The sequence below is a fragment of the Heloderma suspectum genome, chromosome 2, assembly GCF_057233095.1.
Source record: "Heloderma suspectum isolate Gila_16-S chromosome 2, 16-S_ref, whole genome shotgun sequence".
Classification (NCBI taxonomy): Eukaryota; Metazoa; Chordata; class Lepidosauria; order Squamata; family Helodermatidae; genus Heloderma; species Heloderma suspectum.
The window spans coordinates 165,639,724-165,656,752 of NC_139459.1; the positions used below are offsets into that span (position 1 = coordinate 165,639,724).

The 17,029-nt window shown below is 45.3% G+C and overlaps 1 protein-coding gene across 1 annotated transcript in view; it reads right to left on the reverse strand.

Moving 5' to 3' along the window:
- LOC146353120 (retinol dehydrogenase 8-like) overlaps window positions 1-17,029 on the reverse strand; it is a 36,038-nt gene that overhangs the window by 8,502 nt on the left and 10,507 nt on the right. The window contains exons 2-6 of the mRNA XM_084835722.1: window positions 14,549-14,653; window positions 13,198-13,359; window positions 11,896-12,075; window positions 9,639-9,732; window positions 7,055-7,238 (exon numbers count right to left, since the gene is read on the reverse strand). Coding sequence (XP_084691848.1) covers window positions 7,055-7,238; window positions 9,639-9,732; window positions 11,896-12,075; window positions 13,198-13,359; window positions 14,549-14,645 — 717 coding nt within the window. The 5' untranslated portion in view covers window positions 14,646-14,653. The remainder of the gene's footprint in view (window positions 1-7,054; window positions 7,239-9,638; window positions 9,733-11,895; window positions 12,076-13,197; window positions 13,360-14,548; window positions 14,654-17,029) is intronic.

Sequence of the window (17,029 nt, forward strand, 5' to 3'; positions counted from 1 at the left end):
CATCTTGGGAATCAGCGAACTAAAATGGACAGGCATGGGCGAATTTAATTCAGGTGACCATCATATCTACTATTGTGGGCAAGAATCCCTTAGAAGAAATGGAGTAGCACTCATAGTCAACAAAAGGGTGGGAAAAGCAGTACTGGGGTACAATCTTAAAAATGATAGAATGATCTCAGTACGAATCCAAGGCAAACCATTCAACATCACAGTAATTCAAGTCTATGCCCCAACCACTGAGGCCGAAGAAGCTGAGGTTGGTCGGTTCTATGAAGACCTACAACACCTTCTAGAACTAACACCAAAAAAAGATGTCCTCTTCATCATAGGGGATTGGAATGCTAAAATAGGAAGTCAAGAAATCACCAGGATAACAGGCAGGCATGGCCTTGGTGTACAAAATGAAGCAGGACAAAAGCTAATAGAGTTTTGCCAAGAGAACATGCTGATCATAGCAAACACTCTTTTCCAACAGCACAAGAGGCGACTCTACACATGGACGTCACCAGATGGTCAATATCGAAATCAGATTGATTATGTCCTTTGCAGCCAAAGATGGAGAAGCTCCATACAGTCAGTAAAAACAAGACCTGGAGCTGACTGTGGCTCAGATCATGAGCTGCTTCTTGCAAAATTTCGGCTTAAATTGAAGAACGTCGGGAAAACCACTAAACCGTTCAGGTATGACCTAAATCATATCCCTGATGAATATACAGTGGAGGTGAGGAATAGATTTCAGGGATTAGACCTGATAGACAGAGTGCCTGAGGAACTATGGACGGAGGTCCGTAACATTGTTCAGGAGGCAGCAACGAAATCCATCCCAAAGAAAAAGAAATGCAAGAAAGCAAAGTGGCTGTCTGATGAGGCTTTACAAGTAGCTGAGGAAAGAAGGGAAGCGAAAAGCAAGGGAGAAAGGGGAAGATATACCCAACTGAATGCAGAGTTCCAGAGAATAGCAAGGAGAGACAAGAAGGCCTTCTTAAATGAACAATGCAAAGAAATCGAGGAGAACAACAGAATGGGAAAGACTAGAGATCTCTTCAAGAAAATCGGAGATCTCAAGGGAACGTTTTGTGCAAAGACGGGCACGATAAAGGACAAAGAAGGCAGGGACCTAACAGAAGCAGATGAGATTAAGAAGAGGTGGCAAGAATACACAGAAGAACTATACAGGAAAGATCTGAATGTCCCTGATAGCCATGATAGTGCGGTCACTGAACTTGAGCCGGACATCCTAGAGAGTGAAGTCAAGTGGGCCTTAGGAAGCATTAGTAACAACAAAGCTAGCGGAGATGACAGTATTCCAGCCGAGCTATTTAAAATCCTAAAAGATGATGCTGTTAAAGTGCTGCATTCAATATGCCAACAAATCTGGAACACTCAACAGTGGCCACAAGACTGGAAAAGGTCAGTTTACATTCCAATTCCAAAGAAGGGCAACGCCAAAGAGTGTTCAAACTACCGCACAATTGCGCTCATTTCACATGCCAGCAAGGTGATGCTCAAAATCCTACAAGCTAGGCTTCAGCAGTATGCGAACCGAGAACTACCGGAAGTACAAGCTGGGTTTAGAAGAGGCAGAGGAACTAGAGATCAAATCGCCAGCATTCGCTGCATCATGGAGAAAGCAAGAGAATTTCAGAAAAACGTCTATTTCTGCTTCATTGACTACGCTAAAGCCTTTGATTGTGTGGATCACAACAAACTGTGGCAAATTCTGAAAGTGATGGGAGTACCAGACCACCTTACCTGTCTCCTGAGAAACCTGTACGAGGGTCAAGAAGCAACAGTAAGAACCAGACATGGAACAACCGATTGGTTCAAAATTGGGAAAGGAGTACGACAAGGCTGCATATTGTCACCCTGCTTATTTAACTTATATGCAGAGTACATCATGAGAAATGCCGGGCTGGATGAATCAGAGGTCGGAATTAAGATTGCTGGGAGAATTATCAACAACCTCCGATATGCAGACGATACCACCCTAATGGCAGAAAGCGAAGAGGATCTAAAGAGCCTCTTGTTGAGGGTGAAAGAGGAGAGTGCAAAAGCTGGTTTGAAACTCAACATTAAAAAAACTAAGATCATGGCATCTGGCCCCATCACTTCCTGGCATATAGAAGGGGAAGAAATGGAAGCAGTGACAGATTTTACTTTCTTGGGCTCCAAGATCACCGCAGACGGTGACTGTAGCCATGAAATTAAAAGACGCTTGCTCCTGGGGAGGAAAGCTATGGCCAACCTAGACAGCATAGTAAGAAGCAGAGACATCACCTTGCCGACAAAGGTCCGTCTAATCAAAGCTATGGTTTTCCCAGTAGTAATGTATGGCTGTGAGAGCTGGACTATAAGGAAGGCTGAGCGCCGAAGAATTGATGCTTTCGAACTGTGGTGCTGGAGAAGACTCTTACGAGTCCCCTGGACTGCAAGGAGGTCAAATCAGTCCATCCTAAAGGAAATCAACCCTGAGTGCTCATTGGAAGGACAGATAATGAAGCTGAAGCTCCAATATTTTGGCCACCTAATGCGAAGAGAAAACTCCCTGGAAAAGACCCTGATGCTGGGAAAGACTGAAGGCAAAAGGAGAAGGGGATGGCAGAGGATGAGATGGCTAGATAGCATCACGGATGCAATGAATATGAACTTGAGCACGCTCCGGGAGAGAGCGCAGGACAGGAAGGCCTGGCGTGCTATGGTCCATGGGGTCACGAAGAGTCGGACACGACTGAACGACTGAACAACAACAACAAGACCCAGATCTACTACAAGAGACATCTTTTGGGATGTTAACTCCATTGTGGGGTGTTCAGCTTCCAAATAATAGAAACATTTAAAGGGGCAACATCTACTATGTTTTTTTAAAAAGTCACCATTGGCTACCATTTGATCATGCCTTTGGAAGTGCATGTGGAGACCATCTAGTCACAGGGGTCTACACCACTTTGTGTTTTATTATAAGAAAGCATGAAATCAAGCTTGAATTTCCATCTTTATGCAAAATCTTTTTGGAAACCAAAAATGCAGCTGTGAGACTTCTGGACTTGGAGGCACAGAACTCTCAGGAAATTGCCTGTTTGCTGTTTTTTCAATGTGCCTTTTTTTTCCTGCCTCCCGTTTTAGTTTCTCCCTGAAATTGTTTATGATCGTGACTTTAGTACAAGGCTGGGGAACCTGTGTCCTTCCAGAAGTTGTTGAACTCCAATTCCCATCAGCCCTAGCCAGCCTGGCCAATAGTGAGAAATGATGGGATTTGTAGTTTAACAACATCTGGAGAGCCACAACTTTCCCAACTGTGCTTTAGTAACTTCTTCAGGAGGTCTCACCCACATGGGCACCTTTCTCTGATAGTTTATCTAGCAATGAAATCCTAACAAGCTTTTCTCTGAGCTTTTAAAAATCAGCTTTCCTGAAATCCTTGATCCATGTTTGACTACACTCACTTAACATAAGATTAGAATTCCAGCATGATATGGTCACTTTCCCCCAAGGTATCAACTATTCAAATCTCATTGACCAACTCTTCCCAATTGGTTGGGATCATGTTGAGGACAGCCAATCCTTTTGATCCTTCCTCCATCTTCTGAAAGAGGAAGTTGTCAGCAAGGCATGTCAGAAATTTGTTGGAGATCCGTGCTTACCAGAGTTTGTCTCCCAACAAGTACCAGGCTAGCTGAAGTCTCCCAATACTATTAATTCTTGCTTCACTGAAACATCAATAATTTGTTTCAGGAAAACTTCATCCACATCCTCTACTTGGTACAGCAATCCCTAGTAGTTTCTAATCACAACGCTGCCTTTATTTCTGTCTCCATTTGTTTTTATCCAAATGCTCTCCTCCTTGGATTTCTATGCAGAGCTGTACATTTTTGACAAATAATGCTGCCCCTACTCTTTTCTGCTGCATTTATCATTCTTGAACAAGTTATACCTTTCAATTACTACATTCCAATCATTACATTCCAATCACTGGAGTCATCCCACCAAGTCTCAGCTGTATTTGTCAAGTCATAGTTCCCTTCCTGTACTAGGAGTTCAAGCTCATCTTGTATATTTCCTATGCTCTGGGCATTAATGTACTGGCATCAAAAGCCTTCAATATCATGCTTCAGTGTCTCTCCTGCTGTTCAGTTGTGGGGTTTGCTAGGCACCCCCACAGCTCCCCCAGTTTCTCCTGTATCAACAAATCCCTATCCTTAATATTTACATGTGTACTTATCTTTGGGGTTTTGTCTCCATTCCCCACAAGATTTCATTTAAAATCCTCTTGATCAGATCCACCATGCTTCTGTCAAACACATTTCCCCCCAGGCCTTGTGAGGTGCAACCCACTTCTTGCCTGTAGTCCTTGGTGAAGGAAGGTTAGACCAGAAACTGAACCTCTCATGTCAACACCATCTGCACAGCCACTCATTCACCTGAAGTATTCCTCTCTGTTTGTCATCCTCTGCCTTTTACAGGAAGTACTGATGGGAACACCACCTTCCATCCCAGAGTTTTGTAGTCTAGTAGGATACACTCATAGTTGTCCCTGGCACTGTCATTTGGGCCCACGAGCATGAGCAAGAAGGAATTATGATCAGTGAGGACTTGATAAGTGTCAGCAACCTGTCTATCGCATTCTGGATCCATGCACCAGAAAGTCAACATGCTTCACAATTTAACAAGTCCTGTTGGCACAGAGCCACCTCCATACTTCTCAGTAGGGAGTTCCTTACCATCACCACCACCACCACCACCTTTCTCCTCCACTTGCTGCAGGTAGTGATGAAATCACCTCTATCTTTGAAGTGTTGAGAGTCTTCCTCCCTACCTAGCATAGCATAGCCTCCATCAGAATCCTCAGAGCCACTCATGCTGGAAAGATAATGAAAGTGATTTCTTAGTTCCAATGGTTCAGAATGCTTTCTGATTCTCCTGCTCTTGACACTCACTGTCTTTCAAGCAGTCCCCCCGCCCCCGCCCCCTCCTGTTATGCACTTCCTGCTTTTGTCCTTGCTGTAGTGCATCCTGTGCCCTGTCCAACAAGTCCCATCTTCTCTAATGAGGCCAAATACAGAAAATTGCTCAAGTCCTTTTATCTTCTCTTCCAAAAAAGCAACCAGTTTACACTTGCTGTAGTATTGGTCTAAGGTGGTTTCAGGCAATGAAGTAAACATAGCACACACTTTGCAGGGCACTGCTGCAGAGCCCTCACCATCCATCTTCTTAGCTCTTGCTCTTTACTAATGAAGTCGCCTTTGCTTCTTCCTTCATTTATTGCTTTAAGGTTGCCCGAGTTTCTGTGATGCCCAAGCCCCGGTCAGCTCAAGGTGATCTCTGATGTCGCCAGCTGAGGCTGCTGGGAGAGGATGAAGATCAGCTACTACCTCACCAGACCTTGGAGAGGGATGATTCTTGCAGTCCTGGGCATATTCCTCCCCCATACACGCATATGCACACTCCCCCACCCCCACCCCAAGCCATACTCAAAGATCTGAAATAAGCTTGATGTGGGGAATTCGCATGCAAAGATCTAGAAGAGTGAGTTGGCAGGCATAGGAACTGCTAAGCACACAGCAGGTGGCAGCGTGGACTGATTCTGCCCTACATCCTTGGTGAATGTGGGCTTGGGAACACACATCTGCTGGGTTAACATGCAGGTCTGTCCTTAGTGTGCAGTACTAGTAACTTGGTCAAAGGCAGAGGTGTTCTTTAGAAATATCACGTGTGTTTTGAAACGTGTGTGTGCATTCAAACAACTGCCAGCCCAGAATTCTTAGATTCCCTTCCTAGTACATGAGATGACTGTGATGTCATGCAAATTAGATCACAGATATAACTCCTGGTTCCTCATCTAAGCTCTGGAAAAATGACAGCCTGATGGGGCAGGCCGGGGGCAGATTTGAGGGCGAACGTGGAAAAACTTGGGGCTCCTGGTCGTAATCCCCACCCCAAATTGGGGGAGAATGAAACCTCCCTTGCGCACAGGAGTTTTGCCAAATGTCTAGCCATTTCACTTTCCACCCTAAGCCTGGAGAAAGGGACACGTGCAAAGACATTTTCAATGCGATTAAATTTTCAGCCGAGAAGCCAAGGAGAACCAAACTGTTCGCGCTGGAATTTCAACCCCCTTGCCCTGGTTCCCGTTGCTCAGCTTGAGAAGAATCCACAGAGGGCTTGGAAGCTGGTCTCCTTTCTCGCAAGCTAGGCTAGCAGCGCAGGCTTTGAGCCAAGGTGGGATGGGGGAAAGACAGCAGCACTACAGGTAAATGAACTTCGCAACTTGCACGCAGGATTTTCCCGTCAAACTTGATGCCACACGCTACCTCGTCAAACATGGTGGGGCTTTAGTCGGTCGACATGTATGAAAGCTGGTTTCCAAGGCTACAGACCAACATCCCCACGTATACACCGTTTGCTATTACAAACCTCACCAGAAACTGAACCACTCATGTCAACACCATCTGCACAGCTACTCGTTCACCTGAAGTATTCCTCTGTCCTCTGCCTTTTACAAGAAGAACTGATGAGAACACCACCTTCCATCCCAGAGTTTTGTAGTCGGGCAGAGTACATTCATAGCTGTGCCGGGCAGTGTCATTTGGGCCAAAACGTTGCAGCGTAACCTCCCTCCTAAAAGGGAGAGCTCTTGTTCAGATTTCCAGCCAGCCATTCCCTCCAAACAAGGCATCTGACTCCCTGGCACCACGCCAGTGTTGTTTTTCTTTTCCAACTGGCACTCTACATTTCAAGGCTACTGAGCATGCCCATTCTTTGTTGTGCAGTTTTGAGGGGCTTCTGTCCCCTTAGTGTTTTTTTTTTTTTAAGATCTGTTGTAGTTCTGCAAACCGCAGGGTTCCCCTGAGCATACCTATACCTCCCTCTTGTTTTGGCTGCAGTCGTGGTGGGATTCACCACCTGATGTCACTAGCAGAAGGAATGATGGCCCATGGCCATAATCAATTACCTCAGTTAGCATTACAGAGATGGTCCTTTTTTCTTGGAGCAATTCCCAGCTGCTTTCTGTGGGCTTGAGAACACAGGATGGGTGGGGAGAAAACTATCATCCTACCTCAGCCACCTCATCTGGAGACTGCCCCAGTGCAGAGAAGACCTCCTTGGAGTAGGCCATGTAGAAGCCTTGGAACATATCCAGTGTCTCTTTATCCACCGCAGAGAGATCCATACTGGCTGCCTCTTCATAGAGCTTCCTCTCAAACTCTGTTATCGCTGGCCCGGGTTCAATCAAACTGATGCTGTGAAATGAAACAATTAGTGAATAACTGGAACACTGGCCCTCCACTGATGAATGACCTCGCGGTCTGTTGGACAAAGAGAAAGCAGCAGCCTCCCCCCGCCCCGCTCCATCATGACCAAGCTCCACCAGCCAGCAAGGAACCTCTTGCGTCCAAGCCAGCCACCTCCCTTTTGCTTTAAGACACCTGCCACTCCATTCTATCAAGACTCGTACTGATGTAACCTAAAGCACGGCGGTATGGGCTCTCTGCCTAAGGCACAGCGTCTGCTAAGCAAGAGTGACCAACAGAACGTGGACTGCCAAGTTCCACTGAAGAAAAAAAACAAAACCAGGAAGTTAAATTGTATGATAATTTTGGCTCAGCAGCAGTCTCTAACCCCCATCCCACCCCTCAACTCAAACTAAAAATTTCCATTAGGAACGTGAGGAATGTAATTAGAACGTGTCTCATTCCTTCTTTCAACCCTTAAGTCAGGGGGTGATGCCACGAGTACCGTGTTTGGCAGAACCCAAGATAAGACTTCCTCAGTGGCAGTGCCCTGCTTTGGAACTCCGCTTAGGACTCTCATCTAGGCCTCTTGTTGACAGCCTTCTTCTGGCAGGTAAAAACCTCCTTAATTAAAGAGACATTCAGCCTACTGAGTTATTTTGGGTTTTTGCCCGCTCTGTGTATTAATCTGAGTATATTTTTATTGGCTGCTCTTATCTGATCTTTTATCTGCTTTTATTTGACAGTTATATTGTTTTTAGAGTGTTATTGCTTATTATGTGTTTTGTTATACTGACTGGTGAAATTTTTACTATGCCTTTTATTGGCCTTGGGCATTATACATTAAAAGGTGGGATGCACATTTAATTAAAAAAAAATTAAAATACAAGTTTAAAAAACATGTCCTATCTGCACAAGGAGGAAACAAGGTTGTGTGTCTGCTATGCATGAAGGCTTGTTGTTTGTAGGATAACTTGTTCTCTGTCCATTTTTTTATCATATTGACTAAAAGACTCCAGCACTTAAGTAATGCCCCCATGCTCCCTGGTATCCAAAAGGTAGTTTGTTAGGATTTTTGTTCTAAAACCTAACAAAGCACCTCTCATGCCTACAAATCAATCCTTTAAGAAAATAAGAAGCTCTTTGCAGGATGATCAGAACCAGGGTCCAACTAGCATAGTATCCTATTTCCCACAGGAGCCAAGCAGATGCCTGTGAGAAGCCCCCCAAAGGGCATGAAGATGGATAGTGTCCTCTCTCCTGCTACCATCTGCAAGGCTGGTGGCCACTGCTGAACAAGCCTTTTGGGTGGTGGCCTGTCAGCTTCGGAATCAGCTACCCATCACTGTGCAACAAATCCAGGAGCTTGCACTTTTTAAGTGGGCTTCCTTTTTAGAGAGGTTTCATTTTGCCTTTCTGCATGTAATTTTGTTTGTTTGTTTGTTTGTTTATTTAAATAGACTTGTATGCCACTGACCATACTGAAAAATATCTCAAAGCAGTTATTTTATTTGCACGGTTAAACATCTTTTAAATTGGGACTCCAACAGGACTGAAAAATGGGCTACAACTAGCCAAACAAGCAAATGTGGAGGTTCCATTCAGCCATTATGCCTGATAGCACCATGAATTCGTCTAATTCAAAAGGTGGCCCCTTTTAAGGCCACCTCAGCCACTGGCCATCACCACATCCCAAGCAGTGAATTCCAGAAATGAATTACATTTTGCGTGATGCAAGTGCTGTCCTGATTCTACTCCCAAAAAATTTAACTGGGCGACTGAGTGACTAGTATTATGGGAGAGAGAGAAGTTGTTCTCCCTTGGTATCCCGCATGAGGCGTGATTTCAGAATTTTTTTTTTTAAAAAAAACAAAAACAGTGAAATTCTTCAGTGCATGTTTCCTGCACACGCTTTGCATTATCAAGCCATCATAATACAAAGTGTACTATACTAAAAAGAAAGAAAGGGAGGGAGGGAGGGAGGGACACGAAGATGAACCTAGGAGTGAAAAGGGATTGTAGAATATCGGACCTGAGGTTGCATGAATAGAATATTGTAGGCAAGGCAGGGGTGGTGAACCTGTGGCCCTCCAAATGTTGTTGGACTACAACTCTCATTAACCCTGAGCCTTGGCCCTGCTGGCTGGGGCTGATGGAAGTTGGAACCCAACAACATCTAGAGGTCCACAGTTTGCTAGCAGTTATAGTACCAGTCAACACGGCAATGCTGGCTGGGAAAGATGGGAGTTGCTGTCCAAAACATCTACAGGGCACCGGGTTAGGGAAGGCTGCACAGCACTAGCCTGGAGCGTTCACTACCTGAGTGATACTCAATGACTTGCAAGTCCTTCTCAGCAGCAAGGGAATCCCAACCATAGTATAGCACAACCCCGATCTCCCGATACTCACTTGATCCCAAATTTCAGGGCCTGTAGGGCCAGGCTCTCGCAGAAACCTTCCACAGCAAATTTGGAGGCAGAGTAGATGTCATTGAAAAGAAGACCTGTAGGAATGGAGTGTTGGGGGGATTATTAACCAGGGGGAAAAATCCTCCTATGTATGTGCTCCTACTCTAGAGAAGATATGGGGAATGCATGGCCCTCCAGATGTTGCCGGACTGCAGCTCCTATCGTTCCTCACTACTGGCTATGCTGGCTAGGGCTGGTGGGAGTTGCAGTCCATCAACATCTGGAAGGTCACACATTCCCCATCCCTGCTCTTGAGCTAAACACAAAAACATGCAACCCCACAACAAAATAAGAATCACTTGCCAGTCAGAAGTAGAGTTGCCACCTTTCTTACTGGCCCTGTGCTTTTAACAGCCCAACATGGAGAAATTAAGTATGTAAAGCTTTTCCTGGCATGGAGATAAAGTGCTGGGAAAACTTTGCCTGCTTTTTTTCTGCACGTCGGGCTGCTTTTAAAGGCACAGGAGCAGGGTCAGTAAGAGAGGCACAGCCCTATTCAGAAGATGGGATTCACCCACGACACCCATTCCAAAGAGTGGGGAACTTGCCAGCACATCTAGCGCAAAAGGAACCACCTCATTCATCAGACTGACTGTGAAATTACAGGAATGGACCATTTATTTTACAAACAGCAATTAAAAAGAGCTCAGCTTGAAGAAAAACAAAGGAGACATCCCCTTGCAAAGTGTTCCACAACACGATCAGAGACAACAATACAGAAAAGAAAGATGAGCTTTCGGCGGTTCAAGGAAAGCTGTGGGTAAAAGGGTCAAGGGCTACCACACATTGAGCGTGAACAGGTTTAGATTAGAAATCATAAGATTTCTATGTTTTGTTTTATTTTACAATATCACATTCAGGGGTAGTCACCAGTGTAAAAGGCTCTAATTGGGTTAAACATGCTGTTGGATACATTTATGAAGAATATGATAGATTTCTTTGTCGGTGCCTCCTTAGGGTCAGGAAGGCTCCTTCCCAGCAGGGATGTGATCTTGGCCCCACTTCCCCTGCCTTGCAGTCCCTTTGCCCTGCTGCACATGGCTAGATCCATTTGCATAATTTGTCTCAAGCTCTTTGCCTTGTAGCACTGCGTCCAAAAGGATCCCAGGTTCAATCTCCCGGAAGAGCTGTCTGAAACTCTAGAAAGCTGCTGCCAGTCAGTTTAGTCAACACCCCGGACCAATTAGATGGACCAATTGTCTGACTCAGTATAAAGGCAGCTTCCTATCTAGATGCTTTCCTGCCATGTTCCTGGTCTCGACTGTGTCAGGATGCATAAGATCTCTGGGAGGAAAGACGCAAGGCACTGGCGGTCTCTCTGCACAGGAGAGAGTTGCCTTGGATAGACTTTTTGTCCTCTACTTGTGGCACATACTGCAGTCCTTCCTGATGAACAGGAGGCGAATGTGTGCAGGGCACATATGGACGTGCATATAGCAGGGATGTTAAGCATGTGGCCCTCCAGATGTCATTGGACTGCAACTCCCATCATCCCTCACCATTGACTGTGCTGGCTAGGGCTGATGGGAGTTGCAGTCCAACAACACCTGGAGGGCCACACATCCCCCAACCATCATAGAGGACCCTCCTCACCATTTGGCAGGATGACACAGGACATGTGGCTTACCTAGTGGTTACTGGCACCCTGTGGAAAGTTACTGTTCAGTAGATGTTTGCATTCTCCTTCAGAGAGAAAGAGAGAAGTCTGGGGTTTCAGGAATGGAAATACAGCAGGCTGGGGATTATGGGAATACCAGCTAAAGGTTTTAGGAGCCAAAAATGGCTCAAGGGTGGGTAGAAATCTGTGGGAGGACCGTAGTTCAGTGGTAGACTACATACTTTGCACGCAGAAGGTCTGAGGTTCTACTCCAGTGAAAAGGGACTGAGCAGACTGGGGAAGACTCTCTCTCTCTCTGCCTGAGGCCCTGAAGAGACACTGCCAGTCAGAGCAGACAAGATGGACTAAAGGCATGACTCAGCATAAAGGCAGCTTCATCTATTCCAAGAGGAAGAAATGAACAGCCCGCATTTGGAAAGCTTTCCAGTTGTGAAGGAAGGAAAGAACTTCATTGCTTCATGTGTCTCTCTTCCTCAGGAACCCATTATCACCATCCTGTTGGCCAGTCAACATTTGCTGCCTAGAGGGTTCCACAGCAGAGTCCTCCTCCCCGCTTCAACCCCTCCTAGCTGAGTTTCACCTTGCAAGCCCAGGACGCTGCTCATCACAACGATATGGCCCTGTTGTCGCCGCTTCATGTCAGGGAAGACTTCCTGGATAAGGCGCACCAAACCGAAGAAGTTGGTGTCGAAGAGACGCTGCATCGAGGCCACGCTCTGGCTCTCTATTGGACCAATCATGCCCAATCCAGCATTGTTCACTGCAAAGGGAGGAGGCAGCGAGTTTACAACAGAAGAGGACCTTTTCTGTTGTGGCACCGGGACTGTAGAATGAGCTTCCCAGAGAGGCTCTCCTGGCACCTATGGTGTACTCTTTCCGGCCCCACTTTCTTAACTTCCCAGCCATTATAATCTTTCAGTTTCTGTTATTTTAAATGTTTGCACTGCTGCGAAGGGTTTTTTTTGTTTTTATTTTTACAGTATTATTTTATACTGTAGTTTTACGTTCTTATATTGTATTTTATCAAGTTCTATTTTATGGTTTTAATTGTGAACTGACCAGAGAGCTTTGGCTATTGGGCAGTATAGAAATGTAATAAATAAATTAAACGAACGAATAAATAGGGAACAGGAGAAAGCGCTGCTTTTCAGATATCCCGGTTGCGGTGTCATCAATCAGTAGAAAGAATGAGAGGATGATGTCTATTCTGCAATTCACCTTCCACAAACATTTGGAAACTCTAGAAATTCGTAGCAAAGCTGAAAGTGGCCCTCTTTGAAGGGCTGGTGTTGGCACTCTCTGTACACTGCCCAAAGGCAGGATTGTTTCCTAATGGCAGCTACAGAGCTCCCATTATGGCCCAGGAAAATGCACACACCACCCACAGCTAAGAACCAATTCAGATGCTTCACTGTGAGCACAGATCACAACTTGCCACATTCTCATTCAGCCTGCATTCAAAGGCTTTCACAACCTTGGAGCCCTGCAATCTGCACCTGTACACACGTCCTCGCATGAAGAAAACAGCTGCCTGGACCACCTCTACCCACCAGAGGAGTTGCCAGACTTGGCCTCATCTCTAGAGCTTCTCTACTGCCTAGATATACACCCCAGTGGCTTCATCCAGAGCTGGCAAATGAGATACTGGGTTAGATGCATCCAAGTCTGATCCATCTTTTTTTGAGAAAGGCCCCAAAGAAATTTTAATGACGACAATGATAATCATACTCATAATAATAGAAGAGGATGCACCTAGGGCTAGGTGGCCCCACGGATAGTCAGGCTGATATGTACAGGAGGGAAATAGAACTGTACAGCATAGCAGGACTTCTGAGAAAACAAACTGAGCTATCCGAGAGTGAGAGGGGCTTTGCTTTCCTACCAAGCACGTCCACCCTGCGCTGGGGGATGCTGTCCACGCAGCGTTGGATCGAATCCTCACTGGTCACGTCCAACTCCTTGATTTCCAGGGTCTTCTCCAGCACAGGCCCTGCTTGCCTCTCCAGGGCTTGCCTCTTCTCCAGGTTCCTCATGGTGGCAATAACTAGGGAGGGAGAGCAAGAGTCAGGAGTCACATGATGCCACTGTATTCACACTAAGGAGGGTAGGCCTGGGATGTAGAGGGGGTCCCCTTGGGCACATCAGAGGCTGTAGGGTTGGGCAGGGTATATGGGGAGCCCTCATTTAACTGGAGCTAGAGCTCTGGGATATTCTGCTGCTAGGGATGAAGTCTACCAATGCGCAAAAAAAGAAATGATTTTCAGGATAGAAAACATCAACCTTAACATTCAAGACCGAGGTTAACAACGCTGGGGTGCATGTCCTGCTTCAGACTGCAAGCGGGGAATTGGATACTTAAATGTTCCCCCACATACGAAAACAAAATGTGTGTGTGTGTGTGTGTGTGTGTGTGTGTGCACGTGCACGCACACACCTCACTGCATGTAGAAAACTAGCATGTCGGGGAGGAAAATAGGTTAGAACTTCTCCCTGAAGGGCAAACCATCTAGGTTAGCCTTCTCTCCCTGACAAGAAAACTTTCTCTCTGATAGGCAAACCCAGTCATGCGATTACGCTCACAAAGGTTACAAATCCACGTTTTATATTTGTACTAGACTACCTGTATACATGTATCTATCGTAATCATTTATGGCCCACAAGAAAGAACGAACCACCTCTTGCAAAGCTGCACTCCCAAGGCATCTAAAGAAGATCTTTACATGCTACAGATCATCAGGCGAATGGCTGGCTGCTATCAAACTTGCTTTAGTTGAGATTGGGCTGTTGCTGTACAAAGGGTGGGAAGCTTCATACAGGGAGGGCTCAAACAAAGCCACGCTGGAGTGAGATGGTTAAAGACCCCTTTAGCTACATCGGGGGGGGGGGGGGCCTCACATGGGAGTGAATCAGTGGGCAAGATCAATATTGCCGGCTCATTTTCAGCCCTCACTCAGATGAAAATACGCCCCCCTGTTAAAAATAAGTTGCTTGCCAAGGCTCTAGCCTCATTCAAGCTCTACATTACTACACCAGTCCCAAAGTTTTGCACAATCTTTAAACTGCAACTGCCTCTGGGACCTCAGCACTTTGTCTTGGCACTTGAACAGCTCATCCGGGTGCAAAGCTAGGCGAGGACTGAATGCAACAGCAGGTTCAGGAATGAAGAATTAGATCGACTGCTCTGCTTCTACTAAGAAGCTGTGCCCCCACACACACCTTCTCTTGCCCCTCACCTCGGAATCGCTTCAGGTCATCTCTGGCCAGACGCACAGCCAGGGCCAGCCCAATGCCGGAGGAGCAGCCGGTCACCAGCACATTTCGAACGGCCATATCGCCACCTGCGGAAGGAGAAAAATCAGAGGAAATCCGCAGGAAGGGTGGAAACAGCCACAAGCAACAGTTCAGAGAAAGCCTGCATTCTTTACTTCTACAGATGGAAAGTGCAAAGGTGAACAGATCAAGTTGTGAACCAGGGAGGCCTCAGTTCAAATCTTGCCTTCGACAAGAATTCAGCAGGTAGCTTTAGGAAAGCCAGGTCTGTCTCACATGCACGCACGCTCTCTCTCTCTCTCTCTCCCCCCCTTCTCCCCATCTAATAATATGGAGATAGTAATAGTGATCCACCTTATAGGGCTATTGAAAGGATTACTGAGATATTGCATGTGAAGTGGTTTGAACACTCCGAAACCTAATAATAATAATAATAGCAGCAGCAGCAGCAGCTAAGTATTATTTTTAACTAATACTCCTGCAGCAGGAGTAGACTGGAAGCTACAGAAGTGTCCAGCAGAATACGACTGAACATTTTGTGATTCAGCAACCAGTGGTTGACAGTTTCTCCTTGGAGCTCCTCTGCCACCAGAGATAGTGATGTAGCATCCATGGTCCAATAATCCCAAATATTGGACCATATGAAATATAAAAGAAACCTCAGGACTGGCATCTGGGTGAAAGAGTAAGGAGCCGGTAACCTTCATGATGCTCCTACAACCAAACATGTTTAGAAAGAATGGCCCACATCTCTCTCTCACTGTTCCTAATCAGGCACAATCTGGGAACTGACCGGACCAAGATAATTCTGGCTAAAAGGAGGAGCCAGGACACCAGTCCTCACCATGGTCCTCCCCTCCCTTTCTCTCACTAGCTTGCCTTCTACCTGCTGTTTCTTGCTTCTCACCTCGCTTCTAACCAAGCAAGGCATTCATTCTGTTGCCTACCCTTCCCCAAAACGTATTTGGGAAACATCTGAACATCTTATTACTACAGAGACATATGAAAGCAGAGGATGAGCATGCTGGGAGGCTAAAAGGGCAGAGTCATAAATCATATTCCTCCAGCACATGCACTCTCCACAGTTCAGACAGCAATGATACCAAGTCTCTTTCTGGCATTTTCACTTGAAAGCACTGCAATGGCTTATCAGATTCGTCACCTACGAAGTGATGTACGCATAATATTTTTACCACAAGAACACCATGGAGACATGCATCAGGAAGTTGGTATCAATCACAGTTCCTCACAAAAAGTGTTTTCACAGCACACATGCAGTGAAAGAAAGAAGGGAGGGGGAACCTGTCACTGTTTTGTGTTTTGGGAGTGGAAGCACATACATGTCAAACCTATAAGCCCATAACCACTTTATAAAGCCATGTGAGAAGGGGCCCTAAGCCAAAGCATAAATCTCACAGTCACAGGTGAAGTTCAGCAGCTGATCCAAGAATAGAACTCAAGAAATCTCGCTCCATTCAATCAGTTTAAGTACTTCTCCTCCCAAAACAGCTACATGGCTCAACCTCTTCTGGGGAGCCTTTGGCTTCACCTCTCTGCAACCAGAACGAAGCCTAAGTGTGCATAACTGCATCTGCTCACAGTATTAAGGTACTTATATCCCAGCTTTCAACTTATATATGTAAGTTCATATCATATTCCTCTCTTGTACCCTTGATGTTATCTCTTTCCTCCATCTATTGTCTCTCCCACTGTTGAAATTTAGATTATAAATTCCATTTTTTGCTTCTATAACTTCGTAAAAACATAGTGTACCTTGATGGTACTTGCTAATAAATAAGATTATTTCATTGGCCAAGTGGAGTAAGAACTTTGGTCTAACCTAACCATTTGCATTGTTGGTTTGTAGGTGACAACTGAATTGTTACACTGAAATATTGTAATGAAATTTGATACACACATCCAGGACACAATTCTACGTTTCATTTTCAAATTGCAGCACATGCACCACACCCATTTACAAAAAGGGGAGTATTTTTTTAAAACTCTGCAATGTTCCATCTCCATCTAAGAGTGAGATATTGGAATGAAAGAGGGGATACATGTTCAAGACAACTTTCTGTGTTTCACATTTGAACTTCCACATGTTTTCAAGAGCCCCAGCAAAGATACAGAACACTATGTAACAGATATTATACAGAAATGTGGTATGTACATTTATGGCATAGTTCTCCTTTTAAGCTTCAAACACTGACCCGTCCCCACACCCATTTTATGAGATGCAGAAGGGATGGAGAAATGTATTTATTTATATTTTGTTAGATGCCTATAAAACAAATTCCATAGGAGTTGCACAAAATTATTCAAAAACATAATAAAACAATGAAAAACCCACTCATAAATCTTAAAAATCAAATCTAGCATAAAAACCAAAATACACAACTACCCAACATAGTAAAATGCAATCCAGACTGTAAGAGCTAAAA